The sequence below is a fragment of the Boleophthalmus pectinirostris genome, unplaced genomic scaffold (assembly GCF_026225935.1).
Source record: "Boleophthalmus pectinirostris isolate CB_2022bp ecotype Guang Dong unplaced genomic scaffold, ASM2622593v1 HiC_scaffold_16, whole genome shotgun sequence".
Taxonomy (NCBI): Eukaryota; Metazoa; Chordata; class Actinopteri; order Gobiiformes; family Gobiidae; genus Boleophthalmus; species Boleophthalmus pectinirostris.
The window spans coordinates 33,640,872-33,663,143 of NW_026571095.1; the positions used below are offsets into that span (position 1 = coordinate 33,640,872).

The following is a 22,272-nucleotide window of genomic DNA, read 5'->3' on the forward strand; positions in this document are numbered from 1 at the left end:
AGTGTTTTCTGTTTGAGAGAAGAACTAATATGTAATAAATCTGCAGAGTTTGTGTGAATGAAACAAAACACAACTCCAGGTCTGTTTGTGACGAGGAAATAAGATTATAACAGATCAGAAAATGACGTAATGGGCCCTTTAATTAAAAAATTAAATAAAATAAATAAATCCCGTCCCGTCCTGCACTCACATGTTAGTTTCTCAAACATGTCCGGGTTTACACTTGTCAGTTTTATAATATTGTCTGTAAAGTACTGACATAAGCAGTGAACATGTGAGAGCTTCGTGAGGGACTTGCCTGAAGCACGGCAGAGAGATGATGGTCTCGTAGAACCTCCAGGTGGCGATGAGGTCCTCCCTGATGGGGTTGGTGGAGTAATACCTCCAGGCGGACTGCAGAGAGAGGGCAGAGGTCAGAGGTCAGGGGTCAGAGGTGGCGCGGGGGTGAAAACGCCGCCCTCTCTCCGTCTCACCTGGATGAGTCCTGCCGCCGGGTGCCTGCGCTTCTCAAAGTGCTTCTGTCTGTGCTGCTCCTGCACCTTCAGAGCCAGACCCGAGCCCAGGATCCCCTGTGTTACCACGGCAACGCAACACACACACACACAGGACACGAGTCAGAAAACTCCACGACTAGAGTTAAACCTGACACTGACTGGGGGTTATTATCATTGGTTTATTCCAGGGGTCATCAAACGAGCCAACTCCGGTTCCCGAGTCCTTCTACCCCCACTACTTGCTCTATGTTAGTCTGACCAAATGTTTGTTTTTTCCCAGACATGTCAATTTTTTGCGTCCTGTCCTGAGCGTCTAGTTTTTTTTTTTTTAAGTGATAGAAATGTTTGGGTTTTCAGGACTGTTCATTGGGGCCGTTAAACTGAGCAGCTCTTGTAGCTCTCTGTGCGTCAGAAGGAGCGAGCAGACACAAACAGTCGTTCAGTCTGCAACACGCCGAAACACAAATGTATATTTAACAATGAATTGTACAAGAAATTCTCTGTTTTCGGGACAAGTGGGAGGCCGTGTGCACAGGTTGCGAGGCGTCCGGGTTTTCACAAACGGAGCTATGGTCACCCTACAGTATGTGGCAGTTCTCAAAAGTTGTCATGGCCTGTTTCTTAAAATTACTTTTTGGCAAATAAAAACACATCTGCATCTTGTATTTTGTAGATTTTTTTCAATTAAAAAATTCTATGTATAATGGTATTTATATTTGTATTTAAATAATTATATGACGTATTTACATTTGCAGCCGAATTTTCGTCACTTGACAAACTCGAGCTCAAACAGTGACAGTGAACGCACGTGTAGAGTTCTGTAGTGCAGTTAAGGACAGAAAAATGGCGAGTATTGTACAGTACAGTGGTACGTACGGAGAGAAAACAGCGCCAAGCGATTATGAGGTCTGACTTTTTTGGCGACGATGGTTTTGTGATGCAAATGTATCACTCTTTTGAACACATATTGCTTTGAGAAGAAAAACGCTTTAGTATACAGTCCCCACAGACAACTTGCCGAACTACTTTTCTCAATCCGTGTATCATTCGCTCATTCGTTTTTCAATATAAAACCAAAAATAAGAAAACGAAAAAACAACAGTTTTCTTTGTTATTTGTCTCCAAAACCAAAATGAAAAAACGGATAATGATTTGATTTTTTTCAGTTTTCGATTTTGTGTTTAAATGAAGAATGGAAAAAACGGATAACGGCCGTTTCCCGTTTACGTGACTTCCGTGACTGCGATGCCGAACTTTTGCACCGGGTACGGACTGAACCAGGACTGATCCAGGTCCGAGACCAGACCGGGACTAGAGCGGGACCAGAGCGGGACTGGGGCGAGACTGGGGCGGGACTGGGGCGGACTCCGAGCTTTGACTCTGAGCCTCCACGGGGTCCGAGCCTCAGCTTCGAGCTCCAGCCCTGCCGTGGGCTCTGAGCCTCCGATCTGGTCTCGGTCTTGTCTCTGTCTCAGGCCCGCTCTGGTCCCAGTCTGGTCCCGGTCTGGTCCCGGACCTGGTCCATTTGAACCAAAAGCTCTTAGTTCGGTTAGTTTTTGTTGGTGTGAAAGCGTCATTTGGATGCTTTGCACCACCTCGGAACCAGCCGCGGTTCTTGAGCGCGGAGGACTGGAGCAGCCCATCCGGACCTGTAGTCCACAGAACATTCTCACTTTCCCCGCACGGAACCAGCGCGGAGACAATGACACGGAACCGCTCGGACCGCTGGTCTCGGTCTCAGTTCCGCTCTGATCCCGCTCTGGTCCCGGTGTGGTCCCGGTCTCAGTTCCGCTCTGGTCTCGGTCTGGTCTCGGACCTGGATCAGTCCTGGTTCAGTCCGTACGCGGTGCAAAAGTTCGGCATCGCAGTCACGGAAGTCACATAAACGGGAAACGGCCGTTATCCGTTTTTTCCATTTTTCATTTAAACACAAAATCGAAAACTGAAAAAAAACGAATCATTATCCATTTTTTCATTTTGGTTTTGGAGACAAATAACGAAGAAAACTGTTGTTTTTTCGTTTTCTTATTTTTGGTTTTATATTGAAAAACGAATGAACGAATGATACACGGATTTTTCTCAGCACCAAAACGGGCCAGTATCTCGGCTCACCGGACGCTTTCTGGGGGTAAGTCGGTGTGGATGCACAACACTGATGACGGGGAGGCCATACAGATTTATGTCAAAAAATCCGAACTATCCCTTTAAAGTACGAAAAGTTGACAGAGATGCCGAGTTTTCAAAGAACAGTGGACGATTTATTATTTTTGTTCAGTGTTGGAGCATGCAGTTTGTCTCTCTGTAAAGAAAATGTGGCGTTTTTTTTTTATTCTGTTTATAAGGCTGAACCCCGACCCCCATCGCAGTCAGGAGAGATAATGTGGCCCCCAGAGAAAAAAGTTTGGTGATCCCTGGTTTGTTGTGTTGGGTTAGTACATCTTAAAGGTTGTATGGAGGATTTTTTTTTGTTTCAAACTGTCAGTGAAAGTTTAAAATACCATTACAGAGACGCAGCAGCTTCGTAATTATGATGACCAAAAAAAAAAAGAACGAAAATCTATCAACTGTGGACGTGTTGAGGCCAGATAAACATCAGCCAATAGAAAACGAGGCTCCCTCATTTTCTATTGGCTGTTCGGTTGTCAATCAAACTCCCTAGTATAACTGACTCGTCGGAGCGCGTGGATTACGGGGTTTACGCAGCGGTTCTTAGAGGCATTTTCGAACTGTCGCTTCCTCGCATTTCGCACAAAGTTTGTCGCGACGGCGGACGAGAATCCACGACCGGTTCGCCGCAAAAGAAAGTCCGTTTTTGAGGTCGCTGAAAGAAGAAGAGAAGAGGAAAAGGAGCAAAGCCAAACTGAGGTGATTCTTGGAGATCTCGTCCAGCGATGGCGATGATGAATTACTTCTAGACAGGAAACTTCAACAGTAATTTTTCTGAATGCGCACTCACCGCGGGCAGAGCGAAGAAGGACACTCCGATGAGCGCGAAGGTGCCGGCCAGCAGCCTCCCAGCCCACGTCTTTGGGGTCTTGTCTCCGTACCCGATGGTGGTCAGCGTGATCTGTCACACACGACAACAGAAACTCCTCAAGTTTTTTTTATCAAAGACACTTCAGGCTCAGAAGAGGTTTCCCCTCGTGTGGCCACAACAACACAAATAAGTAACTCTGTGTAGCTGACAGGGACAGTGTGGCAGGTTGTTCTTACCAGTCCCCACCAGAGGGCGTCGGCGTACGTGTCGAAGTCTTGCGTGCGAGGCTGCACCGTGCCCGCGTCGTCGTTGGGCATCTCCATGGAAACGTCGTCCTTTTCCACCAGGTAGACCAGGAAGGAGGCCAGGATCAGGGACAGGAAGCCGATGTACCAGGCCGTGATCAGCTCCTGAGGACAAACACGTGTCAGGAACTTCTACTGTTTAGTCCAGGTTTAGTTCATGTTTAGTCCAGGTTTAGTCCAGGTTTAGTCCAGGTTTAGTCCAGGTTTAGTCCAGGTTTAGTCCAGGTTTAGTTTAGGTTTAGTCCAGGTTTAGTCCAGGTTTAGTCCAGGTTTAGTCCAGGTTTAGTCCAGGTTTAGTCCAGGTTTAGTCCAGGTTTAGTCCAGGTTTAGTCCAGGTTTAGTCCAGGTTTAGTCCAGGTTTAGTCCAGGTTTAGTCCAGGTTTAGTCCGGGTTTAGTCCGGGTTTAGTCCGGGTTTAGTCCAGGTTTAGTCCGGGTTTAGTCCAGGTTTAGTCCGGGTTTAGTCCAGGTTTAGGGTTTAGTCCAGGGTTTAGTCCAGGTTTAGGTTTCCAGGTTTAGTCCAGGTTTAGTCCAGGTTTAGTCCAGGTTTAGTCCAGGTTTAGTCCGGGTTTAGTCCAGGTTTAGTCCAGGTTTAGTCCGGGTTTAGTCCGGGTTTAGTCCAGGTTTAGTCCAGGTTTAGTCCAGGTTTAGTCCAGGTTTAGTCCAGGTTTAGGTTTAGTCCAGGTTTAGTCCAGGTTTAGTCCAGGTTTAGTCCAGGTTTAGTCCGGGTTTAGTCCGGGTTTAGTCCGGTTTAGTCCAGGTTTAGTCCAGGTTTAGTCCAGGTTTAGTCCAGGTTTAGTCCGGGTTTAGTCCAGGTTTAGTCCAGGTTTAGTCCAGGTTTAGTCCAGGTTTAGTCCTTAGGTTTAGTCCGGGTTTCCAGGTTTAGTCCGGGTTTAGTCCAGGTTTAGTCCAGGTTTAGTCCAGGTTTAGGGTTTAGTCCAGGTTTAGTCCGGTTTAGGTTTAGTCCGGTTTAGGTTTAGTCCTAGGGTTTAGTCCAGGTTTAGTCCAGGTTTAGGGTTTAGTCCAGGTTTAGTCCAGTTTAGGGTTTAGTCCGGGTTTAGTCCAGGTTTAGTCCAGGTTTAGTCCAGGTTTAGTCCAGGTTTAGTCCAGGTTTTCCAGGTTTAGTCCAGGTTTAGTCCGGGTTTACCGGGTTTAGTCCAGGTTTCCAGGTTTAGTCCCGGTTTAGTCCGGGTTTAGTCCAGGTTTAGTCCGGGTTTAGTCCAGGTTTAGTCCGGTTTAGTCCGGGTTTAGTCCAGGTTTAGTCCGGGTTTAGTCCGGGTTTAGTCCGGGTTTAGTCCGGGTTTAGTCCGGGTTTAGTCCAGGTTTAGTCCGGGTTTAGTCCAGGTTTAGTCCAGGTTTAGTGGGTTTAGTCCAGGTTTAGTCCAGGTTTAGTCCAGGTTTAGTCCAGGTTTAGTCCAGGTTTAGTCCAGGTTTAGTCCAGGTTTAGTCCAGGTTTAGTCCAGGTTTAGTCCAGGTTTAGTCCGGGTTTAGTCCGGGTTTAGTCCAGGTTTAGTCCGGGTTTAGTCCGGGTTTAGTCCGGGTTTAGTCCGGGTTTAGTCCAGGTTTAGTCCGGGTTTAGTCCGGGTTTAGTCCAGGTTTAGTCCAGGTTTAGTCCAGGTTTAGTCCGGGTTTAGTCCGGGTTTAGTCCGGGTTTTAGTCCAGGTTTAGTCCAGGTTTTCCAGGTTTAGTCCAGGTTTAGTCCAGGTTTAGAGTCCAGGTTTAGTCCAGGTTTTAGTCCAGGTTTAGTCCAGGTTTTAGTCCGGGTTTAGTCCAGGTTTTAGTCCGGGTTTAGTCCGGGTTTAGTCCAGGTTTAGTCCGGGTTAGTCCAGGTTTAGTCCAGGTTTAGTCCGGGTTTAGTCCAGGTTTTAGTCCAGGGTTTTAGTCCGGGTTTAGGTTTACCAGGTTTAGTCCAGGTTTAGTCCAGGTTTAGTCCAGGTTTAGTCCAGGTTTAGTCCAGGTTTAGTCCAGGTTTTAGTCCGGGTTTTAGACCAGGTTTTAGTCCAGGTTTAGTTTAGTCCGGGTTTAGTCCAGGTTTAGTACCTTGCTGTGTGCATAGATGGCAGAGCCCAGCAGTTTCCAGGTGCCTCCCCGTCGGTCCATTCGGAGCATGCGCAGGATCTGCAGAAACCGCAGGCTCCGGAGGGACGTGGCCAGAACGTTTCCCTGGTTCCTGACGGCGACGACGGGAACCGACGCGATCAGCACGAAGATGTCTGACCACACACCACAGAAAATATGAAAAATCCTGCCTTAGTCCTGTTTTAGTCCTGCTTTAGTCCTGTTTAGTCCTGTTTAGTCTGTTTTAGTCCTGTTTTCCTGCTTTAGTCCTGTTTTAGTCCTGCTTTAGTCCTTTTCAGTCCTGTTTTAGTCCTGTTTTAGTCCTGCTATAGTTTGGTTTTAGTCCTGTTTTAGCCCTTTTTAGTCCTGCTTTAGTCTGGTTTTAGTCCTGTTTTTAGTCCTGCTTTAGTTGGTTTTAGTCCTGTTTTAGTCCTGCTTTAGTCCTGTTTAGTCCTGTTTCAGCCCTGTTTTAGTCCTGTTTAGTCCTGTTTTAGTCCTGTTTTAGTCCTGCTTTAGTCCTGTTTAGTCCTGCTTTAGTCCTTTTGTTTTAGTCCTGCTTTAGTCCTGTTTCAGTCCTGTTTTTAGTCCTGTTTTAGTCCTGTTTTAGTCCTGCTTTAGTTTGGTTTTAGTCCTGTTTTAGTCCTGCTTTAGTCCTGTTTTAGTTCTGCTTTTAGTCCTGTTTTAGTCCTGCTTTAGTCCTTTTTAGTCCTGTTTTAGTCCTGCTTTAGTTTGGTTTTAGTCCTGTTTTTAGTCCTGCTTTAGTCCTGTTTTAGTCCTGCTTTAGTTTGTTTTAGTCCTGTTTTAGTCCTGCTTTAGTTTGGTTTTAGTCCTGTTTTAGTCCTGCTTTAGTCCTGTTTTAGTCCTGTTTAGTCCTGCTTTAGTCCTGTTTCAGTCCTGCTTTAGTTTGGTTTTAGTCCTGTTTTAGTCCTGCTTTAGTCCTGTTTAGTCCTGTTTTAGTCCTGCTTTAGTCCTGTTTTAGTCCTGTTTTAGTCCTGTTTTAGTCCTGCTTTAGTCCTGCTTTAGTCCTGTTTTAGTCCTGTTTTAGTCCTGCTTTAGTTTGGTTTTAGTCCTGTTTTTAGTCCTGCTTTAGTCCTGTTTTAGTCCTGTTTTAGTCCTGTTTTAGTCCTGTTTCAGTCCTGTTTTAGTCCTGTTTTAGTCCTGTTTTAGTCCTGTTTTAGTCCTGTTTTAGTCCTGTTTCAGTCCTGTTTTAGTCCTGTTTCAGTCCTGTTTTAGTCCTGTTCAGTCCTGTTTTAGTCCTGCTTTAGTCCTGCTTTAGTCCTGTTTTAGTCCTGTTTTAGTCCTGCTGTTTTAGTCCTGTTTTGTCCTGTTTCAGTCCTGTTTTTAGTCCTTTAGTCCTGTTTTAGTCCTGTTTCAGTCCTGTTTTAGTCCTGTTTTAGTCCTGTTTCAGTCCTGTTTTAGTCCTGTTTTAGTCCTGTTTCAGTCCTGTTTTAGTCCTGCTTTAGTCCTGCTGTATTTACCCAGGATACATAGTGGTTTGCGTGCGAACTTGAGTCTTCCTCTCCAGCCTTTGTAGCGACAGCAGCAGCCCGCCGCCCAGATCCTCAGAGCAAACTCCGCCCCGAAAATAAAGATGGCGCCCGTTTCCTGGAGAGGGACGCAACTGGGAGTCCTGCACCAGATCGGGTCTTGTTCTCGAGTGGAGGATGGAGCGTGAGGTGGATCGGTGCAGTGCAGTGAATCGGACCTTTGTGGTGAAAGAGCTGAGTTGAAAAGGCAAAGCTCCTGAATTACTGTCAGTCTTTGTTCCTCCCCTCACCTCTGGTCATGAGCTCTGGGTAATGACCGAAAGGACGAGATCGTGGATATAAGAGGTCCAAAATTATTTCCTCCGCAGGGTGTCTGGGCGCTCCCTTAGAGACAGGGTGAGGAGCTCAGTCACACGGGAGGAGCTCGGAGTAGAGCCGCTGCTCCTCCACGTCGAGAGGAGCAGCTGAGGGGAGGGCATCTGTTCCGGTTGTCTCTTGTGCGCCTCCCTCAGGAGATGTTCTGGGCATGTCCCATCGGGAGGAGGCCCCGAGGAAGACCCAGGACACACTGGAGTGACTAAAGCTACGTTCAGACTGCAGGGCTTAACGCTCAATTCAGATTTTTTTTGTGAAATCCGATGTTTTTGCGAGGTCGTTCACATTTCCAATTAAATGTGACTTGTATGTGACTCCAGTGTGAACATTAAACGACCCAAAAGTGTCCCGCATGTGCACTGGAGACACGACGACGTCAACCGCAGCGAGCGTCTCTGTGTTTACGGAAGTTGTCCAAACATGGACGCAGCATCGAGCACCTGGAGATTTTAAAGTTCCTCTCGTACCGGAGCCAGAACATGAACAACTTACTTGTTTTAAGGAGGAGATTGAGAAGGAGAAGGACGAGGTTTTTTGGCCGTGGTGTTTTGTGGTTCAGTCCGTTGAAAGGAACGTGTGGATGTGGAGACGGAGCCAAGAGTGGTGAGTGGTGATGTGCTTCACTTCAGTGACACGGAGTTCATTAACAATTTTCGCCTACTTCAGTGCAGAATAGTGACGTTTGTGGCTTGTTGATAACGTGTAGGTGGATGAATGCACTTTGTCCAGACTGAAGTCGCATGTCAAAAGATCAGATATGTATCGGTTTTAGGAGCACATATCCAAGTGTCCTGGGTCACATTTGAAAAAATCGGATCTGTGTCATTCAGACTGACATTAAAAGATCAAATACAGGAACATAGGGGCCAAAAAATCGGATTTGGGTCACTTCAGGCTGCAGGCTGAACACAGCCTGTGTCTCTTGGCTGGCCTGGGAACACCTTGGATTCGTAGGAGCTGGAGGAAGTGTCTGAGGTGAAGGAAGTCTGGGAGTCCCTGCTTAGACTGCTGCCCCCGCGACCCGGCCCCGGATAAGCGGAAGAAAATGGATGGATGGAAAATAATTAAACTAAGTAATAAGGAACAAACCTCCACAAACAGTTGTCGTCAGAGATGCTTAAAACGAGTCTCGCAATGATTTTTAAACTTGGCGCAGGGTTTTTACCTATGATATAACAATCCTGTAAAAACGCAAAGAAAGTAAAACATGAGGACAGATTTACTCCACAAGATTCATCAAACAGCGTGAATGAAGCTAAATACACCTCAGGTACGTGTGGTCTTGGAATCGTTTACGGAAAGATCTTGAATTAGAATCTGCGGTGTCACCTGATGAGTTCAACAAAAAAAAAAAAAAAAAAAAAAGTGTGGTGACCGAGAAGTGTGTGTTTTTCTTCTGAGATGCAAATTGTTTTATATGTTTTTTTGTACTTTAGGGATGTTATAAAATCCAAATCTCTCAATACCATATTCTCATGATATCCAGATCTTTATTGTGTTTTTGTATTTTTCCCCCAAAATTATGATTTCAAATTGCTTCATAACATGTAGATGGACTGAAGCAGAGCAAAGCATCATGGTCTATGTCAGGGGTGTCCAAACTATTTTCATCAAGGGCCACATATGTAAACACAGACGAAGCAGAGGGCCGATCGAGGGCCGTAGACTGATGCTCAGTACAGTGAATAACTGAAATATGTTCATGTTTAACACATTAGAATGAGTCTTTATTCATTCAAGATCCTCAAAACCAAACACGAAATATTAAATATTGGCTTTATCGAGGTAGATTTTAAAAAAAAAAAAACTTGCAATAAAAAGTAAATTTTTCATTGATGCAACGTAATTTGGGCCAAGAAAAATTTGTCTGAGTGCCGCATTTGGCCTACGGGCCATAGTTTGGACATGTCTGCTTTAGCTTGACGGTAAGCGGGTACTGTATTTTCTGGACTATAAGTCGCTCCGGCACCAGCCAAAAAATGCTTAAAACATGTATAAGTCACACTTTTTGGGGAAATATATTTTATAAAATGAGAGACCTGGAACCGACATTTCATCTTTAAAGTCAAGTTCTAGTAAAAACAACAGAACAGAGACTTTATATAATAGAGACTGAATATTAAATATTCACTTTATCAAGGTAGATTTTCCAAAAGCTTGCAGTAAGAAGTTAATTTTTTTAATGATGTAAGGTAATTTGGGCCAATTCACCTGGAACCCTGAGGGCCAAGAAAAATTTGTCTGAGGACCGCATTTGGCCCACGGGCCGTAGTTTGGACATGCCTGGTCTATGTAGTTCTCAAATTTTTTTAGCTGTTGCTGCACCAAAACAATGAATTTAAGCAAAGAAACTTGAGGTAGCGGAAGTAGAAGTATTTGTAGTGGTAGTATTAGTAGTAGTACTGACCAGAACCACCAGCCAGTGCGCAGAAACCTTCTCGTGCTCCTTGAAGGTGGTGAGGACAGCCAGGATGAGACAACCCAGGACAATCAGGAACCTGCGGGACATAAGAGACACAGGGACAGTGAGATACATGTGTCTGTGTGTCCAACCAGGCCAAGATACAGGTCAGGTCTGTGGAAAGGCAAGCCCCTGCTCATGGAAAGAATGCATGTTTTTCACGGCAATAAATACACCTGAAACTAAAAAAAAAAAAACACCTGATAGATTTAATTAACTGCTGGATTTCAGATCACGTCACGTCGAAGTCACCAAAAGCAGACAGACGCACAAAACCCCATTTACCTCGGCTGACTCAGAACCAAAATGCCTCATTTCTGGGCAGTTTATGGTCGCTGGGGTAAGCACAGAGTGACCAGACGTCCCAGTTTTGAGCCTGTGTCCCCCGTCCCTGCAGATTTATCCAAAATTCTTCCCAGTTTTATACAAGAAATGTCCCAGGTGTCCTTATTTTTGACCCAATCCCCCCAAAAAAATAAAAACAAAAACGCACCGACATAAATCCCTCAGATTATGACAAAAAAAAACTGAATTAAGAACGACAATGTTACGCACTCTATTTACAATTTTATTTATACAGACCCGGGTGTGTCCCTGTTTTTTTTTTTTTTTTTTCCAACTTTGTTTATTGAACATTTTTAACATTAACAAAAAAAACAGAGTATTAAATAGTACTATTACAAGTATGACAGTAATACAGGAGGACACATCTGAACACACCTCCACCCACTAGACAGACAACCCAAAATAAAAATAAATAACTAAAACATAAGTCAATGAAAATAAATAAATAAAGTAAATAAAATTATAGTAGTAATAGTATTCATAGATAAATTAAATAATCATACAAGGTAAATGAAAATAAATAAAAAAACATAAAAAAAATAATAATAATACAATTGATAGTAGTAATAGCAGTAGTAGAATAAAATATACAAATATATATATATATATATATATATATATATATATATATATATATATATATATATATATATATATACAAGGTAAATTATAAATAAATAAATAAATAAAAACTTAATTTAAAAAAATATAATAATAATGATTTAAGTAAATAAAATTATAGTAGTAATAGTAGTAGTAGATAAATTAAATAATCATACAAGATAAATGAAAATAAATAAATAAAAACATTAAAATAATAATAATAATACAATTGATAGTAGTAATAGCAGTGGTAGAATAAAAATATATAAATATTAAAAAAAAAATATAATATAATAAAAATAATAATAATAATAATAAAATAAAATAATAAATATATAAAATAATAAAAATAAAAATACAAGGTAAATGAAAATAAATAAATAAATAAAAAATATATAATAATAATGATTAAGTAAATAAAATTATAGTAGTAATAGTAGTAGTAGATAAATTAAATAAATATACACTGTAAATGGAAAAAATAAATAAATAAATAAATAATCATAATATCTAATGCAAAAATAAATATATTTTAAAAAGTAGGAAGTCGGGATGTGAAAGGAGGAAAGGAGCCCACAGAGGTGAAAAGTTTACATGGGATAAGAAGAGGAAAAAAGACGGGAAGAAAGGATTATTCCCAATACTTTAGTGATCCTCCAAATCCCGAGGAAGAATTAAAGAGTCAGTGTGTCGTAAAAAGGGGAACCAGCGACCACGGAATATTTAAACAGAGCCTCTTGAGTGAGTTTTGGACATGCCCCAGTTTTGTATTTTGTAAATCTGGTCACTCTGGGTTTGCAGCGTTTACAAATTTACTGCAATGACAAAGAGTAAACACTAGATGGAGCACCACATCCACTTTAAACGTAAACATCGCTCTCCCAGTGTTGGTAAAAACTCAAAAATACTGGGAAAGTTTAGATATATTTTGTCTCATGATAAACCCACTTCACTTGCTACAGCAGTCTGCACGGGTCGGAGCTGGGATTGAACCAACAACCTGGCATGTTCTGGATGTTTACCACAGGACTGTCTGGTCTAATATTACTTAAACTTTCAAATATTAGTTCACTTTGTATTTAAATAGTTTTGGTACAACGGCATCTGACACACAAGGATATAGTAGTATGAGGACTAAAGCAGGACTAAACCAGGGCTAAACCAGGACTTAAACCAGGACTATACTAGGACTGAACCAGGACTAAACCAAGAGGACTAAAGCAGGAGTAAAGCAGGACTAAACCAGAACTGAACCAGGACTAAACCAGGACTAAAGCAGCAGTAAAGCAGGGCTAAAGCAGGACTAAAGTAGGACTATACGAGGACTGAAGCGAGACTATACTAGGACTGAACGAGGACTGAAACAGGACTAAACCAGGCCTAAACCTAGAGGACTAAAGCAGAACTAAACCAAGACTAAATCAGGAATGAATCAGGTCTAAACCAGGACTGAACCAAGAGGAATAAAATAGGACTAAAGTAGGATGAAACCAGGACTGAACCAGGACTGAATCAGGACTAAACCAGGACTGAATTAGGACTAAACCAGGACTGAACCAGGACTGACCCAAGAGGACTAAAAAAGGACTAAATCAGGACTAAACCAGGACTGAATCAAGAGGACTAAACCAGGGCTAAAGCAGCACTAAAGTAGGACTAAACCAGGACTATACTAGAAGTGAACAAGGACTAAACCAGGACTGAATCAGGTCTAAACCAGGACTGAACCAAGAGGACTAAAGCAGGAGTAAAGCCGGACTAAACCAGGACTAAACTAGGATTGAACCAGAACTATACTACGAGTGAACAAGGACTATACTAGGACTCATCCAGGACTAAACCAGGACTGAACAAAGAGGACTGAAGCAAGACTAAACCAGGACTAAAGCAGGATTTAACTCGGACTGAACTATGACTGAACCAGGACTAAACCAGGAAAATACACCAGCTTTACACCAAAAATAAACCAGAACAAGACTAAGACTAAACCAGAACTAAACCAGGACTGTACTGGAACTGAACCGAGACTAAACCTGGACTTAACGAGACTCGGTGCACGTATATCGCAGCGTAATAAGTGGATCCGGAGCCGCGGGGAGGACTTTGCGAGCGGAGCGACCTCATCAGACTCTGACCTCCTGAGTGAAAAACACGTCTCTAAAGCGGCTCAAATCCTGGACTCCCCGGGGCCCCGCAGCAGGACCTCGGACTCCCGCGGCCGGGCCCCAGGAGGCCCCTGTATCCTCTACATCCCATCAGGGCACACTGTACTGTAACTGTACTGCAATATACTGCACTGTACTGCACTGTACTACCGCAATATAGTACTGCAATATACTGCGGAGTACTGCAACTGAGGACACGGCAAGGACAAGCAACAGACAGGACCAGGACTAAACCAGGACTAAACCAGGACTAAACCAGGACTGAACCAGGACTGAACCAGGACTGAACCAGGACTGAAAACCAGGACTAACTAGGACTACCAGGACTAAACCAGGAAGACTAAACAGGACTAAACCAGGACTAAAACAGGACTAGGACTAAACCAGGACTGAACTGAAGGAGGACTAAACCAGGACTAAAGAGGACTAAACCAGGACTAAACCAGGACTAAACCAGGACTGAACCAGGACAGGACTGACCAGGACTAAACCAGGACTAACCAGGACCTGAACCAGGACTGACCAGGAACTGAAACCAGGACTGAACCAGGACTGAACCAGAACTGGACTAAACCAGGACTGACTAGGACTGAACCAGAGGACTAAACCAGGACTGAACCAGGACTGAACAGGACTGAACCAAGAGGACTAAACAGGACTGAAGGACTGAACCAGGACTGAACCAGGACTAAACCAGGACTGAACCAAAGAGGACTAACCAGGACTGAACCAGGACTGAAAGGACTGAACCAGGACTGAACCAGGACTTGAACAGGACTGAACCAGGACTAAACCAGGACTGACCAGGACTGAACCAGGACTGAACCAGGACTAAACCAGGACTGAACCAGGACTGAACCAAGAGGACTAAAAGCAGGACTAAACTAAAAGGACTAAACTTAGGACTAAACCAGGACTAAACAGGACTGAACCAGGACTAAGGACCCAAAGGACTAAACCAGGACTAAAACAGGACTGAACCAGGACTAAACCAGGACTGAACCAGGACTGAACCAGGAGAGGACTAACTAGGAGGACTGAACCAGGACTGAACCAAGACTAACAGGACTAAACCAGGACTGAACCAGACTGAAGGACTGAACCAGGACTAAACCAGGACTAAACCAGGACTAAACCAGGACTAAACCAGGACTGAACCAGGACTGAACCAGGACTGAACCAGGACTAAACAGGACTGAACCAGGACTTAAACAGGACTGAACCAGGACTGAACCAAGAGGACTAGACTAAACCAGGACTAAACCAGGACTGAACCAGGACTGAAACCAGGACTGAACCAGGACTGAGGACTAAAACTAGGACTAAACCAGGACTAAACCAGGACTAACCAGGACTGAACCAGGACTGAACAAGGACTAAACCAGGACTGAACCAGGATTAAACCAGAACTAAACCAAGAGGACTAAAGCAGGACTAAATCAAAGACTAAACAGGACCTACCAGGACTATACTAGGACTGAATCAGGACTGAACCAGAGGACTAACGCAGGACTAAAACAGGACTAAAAGCAGGACTAAACCGGGAATATACTAGGACCGAACAAGGACTATTCCAGGACTGATCCAGGATTGAACCAGGACTGAAACCAGGACTAAAGCAGGACTAAAGCAGGGAACCTAAAGAACCAGGACTAAACAAAGACTGGACTGGACTGGACTGACTAAACCATGACTTAACCAAAACGACTAAACCAGGACTAAAGCAGGACTCAACCAGAAAATATACTAGGAGTGAACCAAGACTATACTAGGACTGAACGAGGACTAAACCACGACTAAACCAAAAGGACTAAAGCAGGACTGAACCAGGACTGAACCGGGACTATATTAGAACTGAACCACGAGGAATCAAGCAGAACTAAAACATGACTAAAGCAGGACTAAACAGGACTAAAAAGACTACTAAACAGGACTAAAGCAGGACTAAAGCAGGACTAAAAACTAGGCAACTAAACCAGGACTGAACTTAAAGCAGGACTAAAAAGCAGGACTAAAGCAGGACTAAAACAGGACTAAAACAGGACTAAAGCAGGACTAAAACAGGACTAAAAGGCAGGATTAAACCAAGACTAAAAACCAGACTAAAGCAGGACTAAAACAGAACTAAAACAGGACTAAAGCAGGACAAAACTAGGAATAAACCAGGACTGAATTAAGAGGACTAAAGCAGGACTAAACCAGGACTAAACTAGACCTGAACCAAGAGGACTAACGCCGGACTAAAGCAGGACTAAACCAGGCCTGAACCAAGACTGAACCAGGACTAAACCAAGACAGGACTAAAGCAGGACCAAAGCAGGACTGAGCCAGGACTGAACCAGGACTTTTAACGATTCCCTCAGGTCTGAACCGGGACTCTCTCTGTACCCCAGAGTGCCCTCTCTTCGCGGGGGACGGGGCTCATCCATCACCCGCTCCCGTCCCGGTCCAGACTGCTCGCCGGGAGGAGCGTCGCCGTGGAAACATCCCCCAAACCAAACAGAGAGAGCGCTCCGAAAGACGAACGCGTCGGCCTCGTATCGATCCGTGCGCAAACGGGAATTATATTTGTGAGAGAAAGAAAAAGACCAACGCCACGGCCGAACGTCTCAAAACTGTAACAGGATTTGAACGAAAGACGAGGTATTCGACTTCAGGACATCTTTACATCGCCATGGTAACGTTTATTGTTTGGAAAATGTCACATGAATCGATCAAGGTTTATTTCAGTCTCAAGTGGGACCAAACAGAACGTTTAAAAACAGACAGAAGAAAAAGTAAAACTGTAATCATGTTCTGAAATTCATTTAAAGAGATACTCCAGCAGGACTAAAGTAGTACTGGACCAGGACTATACCAGGACTGAACCAGGACTAAACCAGGACTGAACCAGGACTGAACCAGGACTGAACCAGGACTGAACCAGGACTAAACCAGGACTGAACCAGGACTTGAACCAGGACTGAACCAGGACTGAACCAGGACTAAACCAGGACTAAACCAGGACTAAACCAGGACTGAAACCAGGACTGACTAAACCAGGACTGAACCAGGACTGAACCAGGACTGAACCAGGACTAAACCAGGACTGACCAACTACCAGACTAACCAAACAACCAACTAAACCAGGACTGAACCAGGACTGAACCAGGACTGAACAGGACTAAACCAGGACTGAACCAGGACTAACCAGGACTAAACCAGGACTAAACCAGGACTAAACCAGACTAAACCAGACTGAACCAGGACTAAACCAGGACTAAACCAGGACTGAACCAGGACTAAACCAGGACTGAAACCAGGACTAAACCCAGGACTGAACCAAGTGGACTAAACCAGACTAAACCAAGTGGACTAAAAAGGAACTAAACCAGGACTAAACCAGGACTAAACCAGGACTAAACCAGGACTGAACCAGGGACTACACCAGAACTAAACCAAGACTAAAGCAGGACTAAACCAAGTAGACTAAAGCAGGAGTAAAGCAGCAATAAAGCAGGACTAAACCAGGACTATACTCGGACTGAACAAGGACTATCCTAGGACTGATTCAGGACTAAACCAGGACTGAACCAAAAGGGCTAAAGCAAGAGTAAATCAGAACTGAACCAGGACTAAAGCAGGACTAAACTAGGACTATACTCGGACTGATCCAGGACCAAACCAAGACTGAACAGAGAGGACTAAATTAGGACTAAAGCAGGACTGAACCAGGACTAAACCAGGAAAATATGTCAGCTTTACACCAAAAATAAACCAGAAACAAACTACTGATCTAGTTCCAAACCAGAGGCCTGAACTGTGAAGCCGTCTGAGCAGGAGAAACATCAGCCAGAGGTCTAACAGGTCTCAAGACTCAACCTGGATTAACCCAGGACTAATCCAGGACTAAACCAGGACTGAAACAGGACTAAACCAGGACTAAACCAGATCCCAAACCCCCGCTCTGCTCTCGACATACCTTGCATTCAAATAAATCTTATTTCAGAAATAGTACAACATCTTCCAGTCCAATCCTGGGGCTTAAACCGCGGACCGACTCACCCCTGTTGCCATGGAGACACATGCAACCAGGCGGCGCTGAGGCGGGCGGGCGGGCGGCCGTCGTCATGGCGACGGCCAGACGGCAGAGTGAGCAGCAGTTTCCATGGCGACGCACAAAGCATGTCAGACGGGCTCGTGTGGGAAATAAACAGCACACAAAGATGATGCAGCAGCTCTGGTCACGTGACCGCAGCGGCCAATCAGCTGCCTCCTCCTCGCAGAGTGCACTTCACCGAGGGCCACGCCGCCGAGAGCCGACTCCTGCCCACTCCAGGGCCACACGCTCGGCCCCACGGCACATTTACACTAAACACACTCCACGTATCACACTCTGGCTACAAGATTATTTAGTTTTGCTTTTATGTTTGTGTGAAGTTTATACTTTTACTTCCTGGCAAAAGGTGAAACTCAAATTGTTAACTGGGCAAAAGTTTATTTTGGTCGAGTTTAAAGTTTATTTCGCTCATCCAAACTGCTTCTTCAGTTGTGGTCAGACGCTGGTGGACACTTCCTTATATCTGTCTGCAGGGAGGAGCTAAATAAATACTCTGAAACTAACACACACACTTGTTTACACTTTCTCTTAAATACTTACTGAACTTGCACTGAGGTACTGAACTTGAACTTGCTCCTGAATTAAAAAAAAAATAAAAAAAATATATAAATTGAAAAAAATTCATGTCCACACAACACCTCTCCTGGATTTTATTTATTTTTATTTTTTTGAGGGTTGAAAAAAATTCCACCAGCAGCACCATGACCTGCAGCACCATGACCTGCAGCACTAGCACTATGACCTGCAGCACCATGACCCTTAGAGTTACAACCAGCAGCACCATGACCTGCAGCACTAGCACTATGACCTGCAGCACTATAACCTGCAGCACCATGACCTGCAGCACTAGCACTATGACCTGCAGCACTATAACCAGCAGCACCATGACCTGCAGCGCCATGACCCGCAGCACAATGACCTGCAGTCCTGTCATCCACTTTTAATTAGTAATAAGGTGATGATTATTATCTTCATTATTCTATTTTAATCCAACCACATCTGCAGATTAAACTAAAAAAGAGACATTTGACCAGAGACAGGATCAAAGACAGAGACCAGAGACAAGACCAGAGACAAGACAGGACCAAGACACCAAGACAAGACCAGAGACAGAGACCAGAGACCAGAGACCAGGGACAAGGACCAGAGACAGACCAGAGACAGACCAGAGACAAGACCAGAGACAAGACCAGAGACAAGACCAGAGACAGGACCAGAGACAAGACCAAGAGGACAGGACCAGGACCACAGACCAGGACCAGAGACAGACCAGAGACAAGACCAGAGACAAGACCAGAGACAAGACCAGAGACAAGACCAGGGACCAGGAGACAGGACAGGACAGAGACAGGACCAGAGACCAGAGACCAGAGACAAGACCAGAGACAGACAGGACCAGAGACAGAGACCAAGAGACCAGAGACCAGAGACCAGGGACCAGAGACAGAGACAGGACTAAAGACAGGACCAGAGACAGGACCAGAGACAGACCAGACAGACAGAGACAGAGACAAGAGAGACAAGACCAGGGACACAGGACCAGAGACAGACCAGAGACAAGACCAGAGACAGACCAACAGACCAGACCAGAGACAGACCAGAGACAAGACAGAGACAAGACCAGGACAAGGACCAGAGACAGGACCAGAGACAGGACAAAGACAGGACCAGAGACAAGACCAGAGACAGGACCAGAGACAAGACCAGAGACAGGACCAGAGACAGGACCAGAGACAGGACTAAAGACAGGACCAGAGACAGGACCAGAGACAGGACCAGAGACAGGACCAGGGACAGGACCAGAGACAGGACCACAGACAGGACCAGAGACAGGACCAGAGACAGGACCAGAGACAGGACCAGAGACAGGACCACAGACAGGACCAGGGACAGGACCAGTGACAGGAGCAGTGACAGGAGCAGTGACAGGAGCAGTGACAGGAGCAGCGACAGGAGCAGCGACAGGAGTTCTGTATGATGGATGTTCCTGGAGCCAAGGCCCTGCGGCGGGGGCGGGAGACCCCGGTGTGACCTGTATGACTGAGGCAGAGGATGGATGCTGCTCTTCGTCCTGATGATGGACACATTCATATCCATAAAGCCACGCCCCCTCACGGACGGCGGGGGGACCGGGGGGCGGGGCCAGGACATATTTTATCTTCATGTTTGAGTCATTTTGGAGCGAGGGGACAGGTGTTATTTGTAGTGCTGACCTAGATCCCCGAGCGCACGATCAATAAAGTTTATTTATTATTAAGGTCAAAGCAAAACAACATTTTGACATTACAGAATCGAGACGGATTTGGTCCATTTTTATCAATTTTACATCAGGTAATAGTTTGTGGGGACAAAAAATAATTTACAAAAGATCAGAACAAAAAATATAGAAAGTTGTTGCCTGGCAAATCCAGCTCTGTACATAGTCCTGTCTCTGGTCCTGTCTCTGGTCTTGTCTCTGGTCTTGTCTCTGGTCCTGTCTCTGGTCTTGTCTCTGGTCCTGTCTCTGGTCCTGTCCCTGGTCTTGTCTCTTGTCTTGTCCTGGTCCTGTCTCTGGTCTTGTCTCTGGTCCTGTCTCTGGTCTTGTCTCTGGTCTTGTCTCTGGTCTTGTCTCTGGTCTTGTCTCTGGTCTTGTCTCTGTCTTGTCTTGTCTCTTGTCTCTGGTCTGTCTCTGGTCTTGTCTCTGGTCTCTGTCTGTCTCTGGTGTCCTGTCTCTGGTCTTGTCTCTGGTCTTGTCTCTGGTCCTGTCTCTGGTCTTGTCTTTGGTCCTGTCTTTAGTCCTTTCTCTTGTCCTGTCTCTGGTCAGTTGACTGTTTTATTTTGTTTAGAAGTATAAAGTATTATTACTTATAAAGTACAGCTCCAGTTTTGAGAAAGACTGAAATCAGGAGACTGTGTCTACATGAACACACATACACACAACCAGAGTACTAAAAAAAAAAACATCCCAAAATATCACAACCGGGATACGCGAGCGCATGTACGCCCTCAATATTCTGCAGAAATCGTCCATGTTTTTCAAGCCAGGCACAAATTTCATTTCTCTCCAGCGACTAGGTCAGGAATCAGAATACACTAGATGGTTTGCCAGAAACCCTGAAGTTGCAGACTTGGACACCACTGAGCGTTCTGGAGCATTACATACATCTCGACCAAATAGCAGTGATTGATTAAGTAAAAAAAAGTTCCCGCCTGCCGTTGAGCGAACAAACGTTAATGCTGCGAAGTCCGACAGTTTCCGTGAAGTGAAACCATCTGATGAATCAGGCTAATGTTTTTCAACCCCCGTGATACTTTTATTTCCTGTATAGTTTTCCGATACGGCCGAACCATGCGAGTCCCTGACTGGCTACTCCACCTGTCAGTCACACCCAGTGGCAGTTCTAGGATTTTTCTGGAACAGGGGCCATTGAGGTGCCACATGTTACATTCAGGGGCCAAGTACAGGAACATCCAAGCACATAAATTATTAATTCAGTACGGCAAATAAAAGCATAGACAGTAAAAAAAAAACAACCTCCGTGGGTCTGTTTCTTCCCCCATTAAGTTGTATTGGTGCAATACGTTTAGGGGTGGAATTGCATCAGTGATCATTGAATTCTCGATTAGTGTGTAATTTGTTATAGCCCTTGTTAACATGTACAACCAGTAAGTGAACTTATAAACATCTCCAAACTTTAAAAACTTGAAAAAACTAGGCAACATCTGTATTAAAAACTTTAAAATAGACCTAGTGAAGTGAAATTAGTAGTCAAACCTTTCTGCCGTCACTAACCAAACATGGTAAAAATCAGTTTCTCTCCGGTGCAAACTGCTCCGCTTTGAATTTATTTATTTTTCTTCAATTGAATTAAATTAAACTTGATCATTTTTACCTTCGAGGGGGGTCTCTGCAAGATGCTCTGCGGGGCTCTTAAACCTTGATTCAAAGCATTCACCCAACTGTATAAATACAAAGGTGAAATACCAGATGGAAACGAACGGAATCAGACACATTTTAACCTCCTGTCGTGTTTGACGAAGCGCTTAAAGGCCTTTCGGCGCCGCGCTTTTAAAGACGGGGAGGTTTTTTTAAAAGGAGCAGATCTGAGGCTTCCGCTGCGTTCAGAGAGGACTTTAAAGCAGACCCATTGTGCTCGAGTCGGCTCTGTAGTTAGAACCTATGACACCTGTGGACATTTGAGATCGCAGTATTCATCTAAAACGGCTTAAAAAAAAAGAAAAAAGTGCGGTGACTTCTGCCCGACGGGAGCTGACGTCACCGTAAACATCATGACAACAGAGCGCCGCGTGCTGTGGGCCCCTCCGATGCACAGCTGCACATCACACTAGAGCAGAGTGTTTTGTTTGTTTGTTTGTTTACATTTGGACCAAAATGATGCAATGCTGCTGAATCCTACATGTATTATGAACAAAGTTAGTACATCACAGTGGGAGTGAAAACAGGAGTTGATCGGCAAAAAAGTGTGTTGAAAATAAGCGATTAAAGACGACTCGAACATGCACAAATCACTCCAAATACAACTTCAGGTGAGGAAATGGTGAAATTACTATATAATGACAGTCTGAACAACACAGATCTGACTTTTTTTTTTTCAAATGTGACCCAGGACACTTGGATATGTGCTCCTAAAACCGATACATATCCGATCTTTTGACATGTGACTTCAGTCTGAACGGTCAGGTCACATTCATCCAACCTACACGTCACGAATATACACAAATGTTCTCCTCATCAAACGAAAAGCACATCGGACTCTCTGCGACTCCGCACCGACCCGTTTCTTCTACGGACGTCGCTGCCGCTGCCCCACAAAAAAACAGAAACCTCGTCCTTCTCCTTCTCAATCTCCTCCTTAAAACAAATAAGCTCCGGTACGAGAGGAACTTTAAAATCTCCAGGTGCTC

At 44.5% G+C, this 22,272-nt stretch overlaps 1 protein-coding gene across 1 annotated transcript in view; it reads right to left on the reverse strand.

Annotated features, from left to right (window-relative positions):
* The window catches only part of kcnq3 (potassium voltage-gated channel, KQT-like subfamily, member 3), a 99,912-nt gene that overhangs the window by 17,463 nt on the left and 60,177 nt on the right, over positions 1–22,272 (reverse strand). The window contains exons 2-8 of the mRNA XM_020932386.2: positions 10,102–10,192; positions 7,311–7,437; positions 5,815–5,987; positions 3,708–3,881; positions 3,451–3,561; positions 474–569; positions 295–393 (exon numbers count right to left, since the gene is read on the reverse strand). Coding sequence (XP_020788045.1) covers positions 295–393; positions 474–569; positions 3,451–3,561; positions 3,708–3,881; positions 5,815–5,987; positions 7,311–7,437; positions 10,102–10,192 — 871 coding nt within the window. The remainder of the gene's footprint in view (positions 1–294; positions 394–473; positions 570–3,450; positions 3,562–3,707; positions 3,882–5,814; positions 5,988–7,310; positions 7,438–10,101; positions 10,193–22,272) is intronic.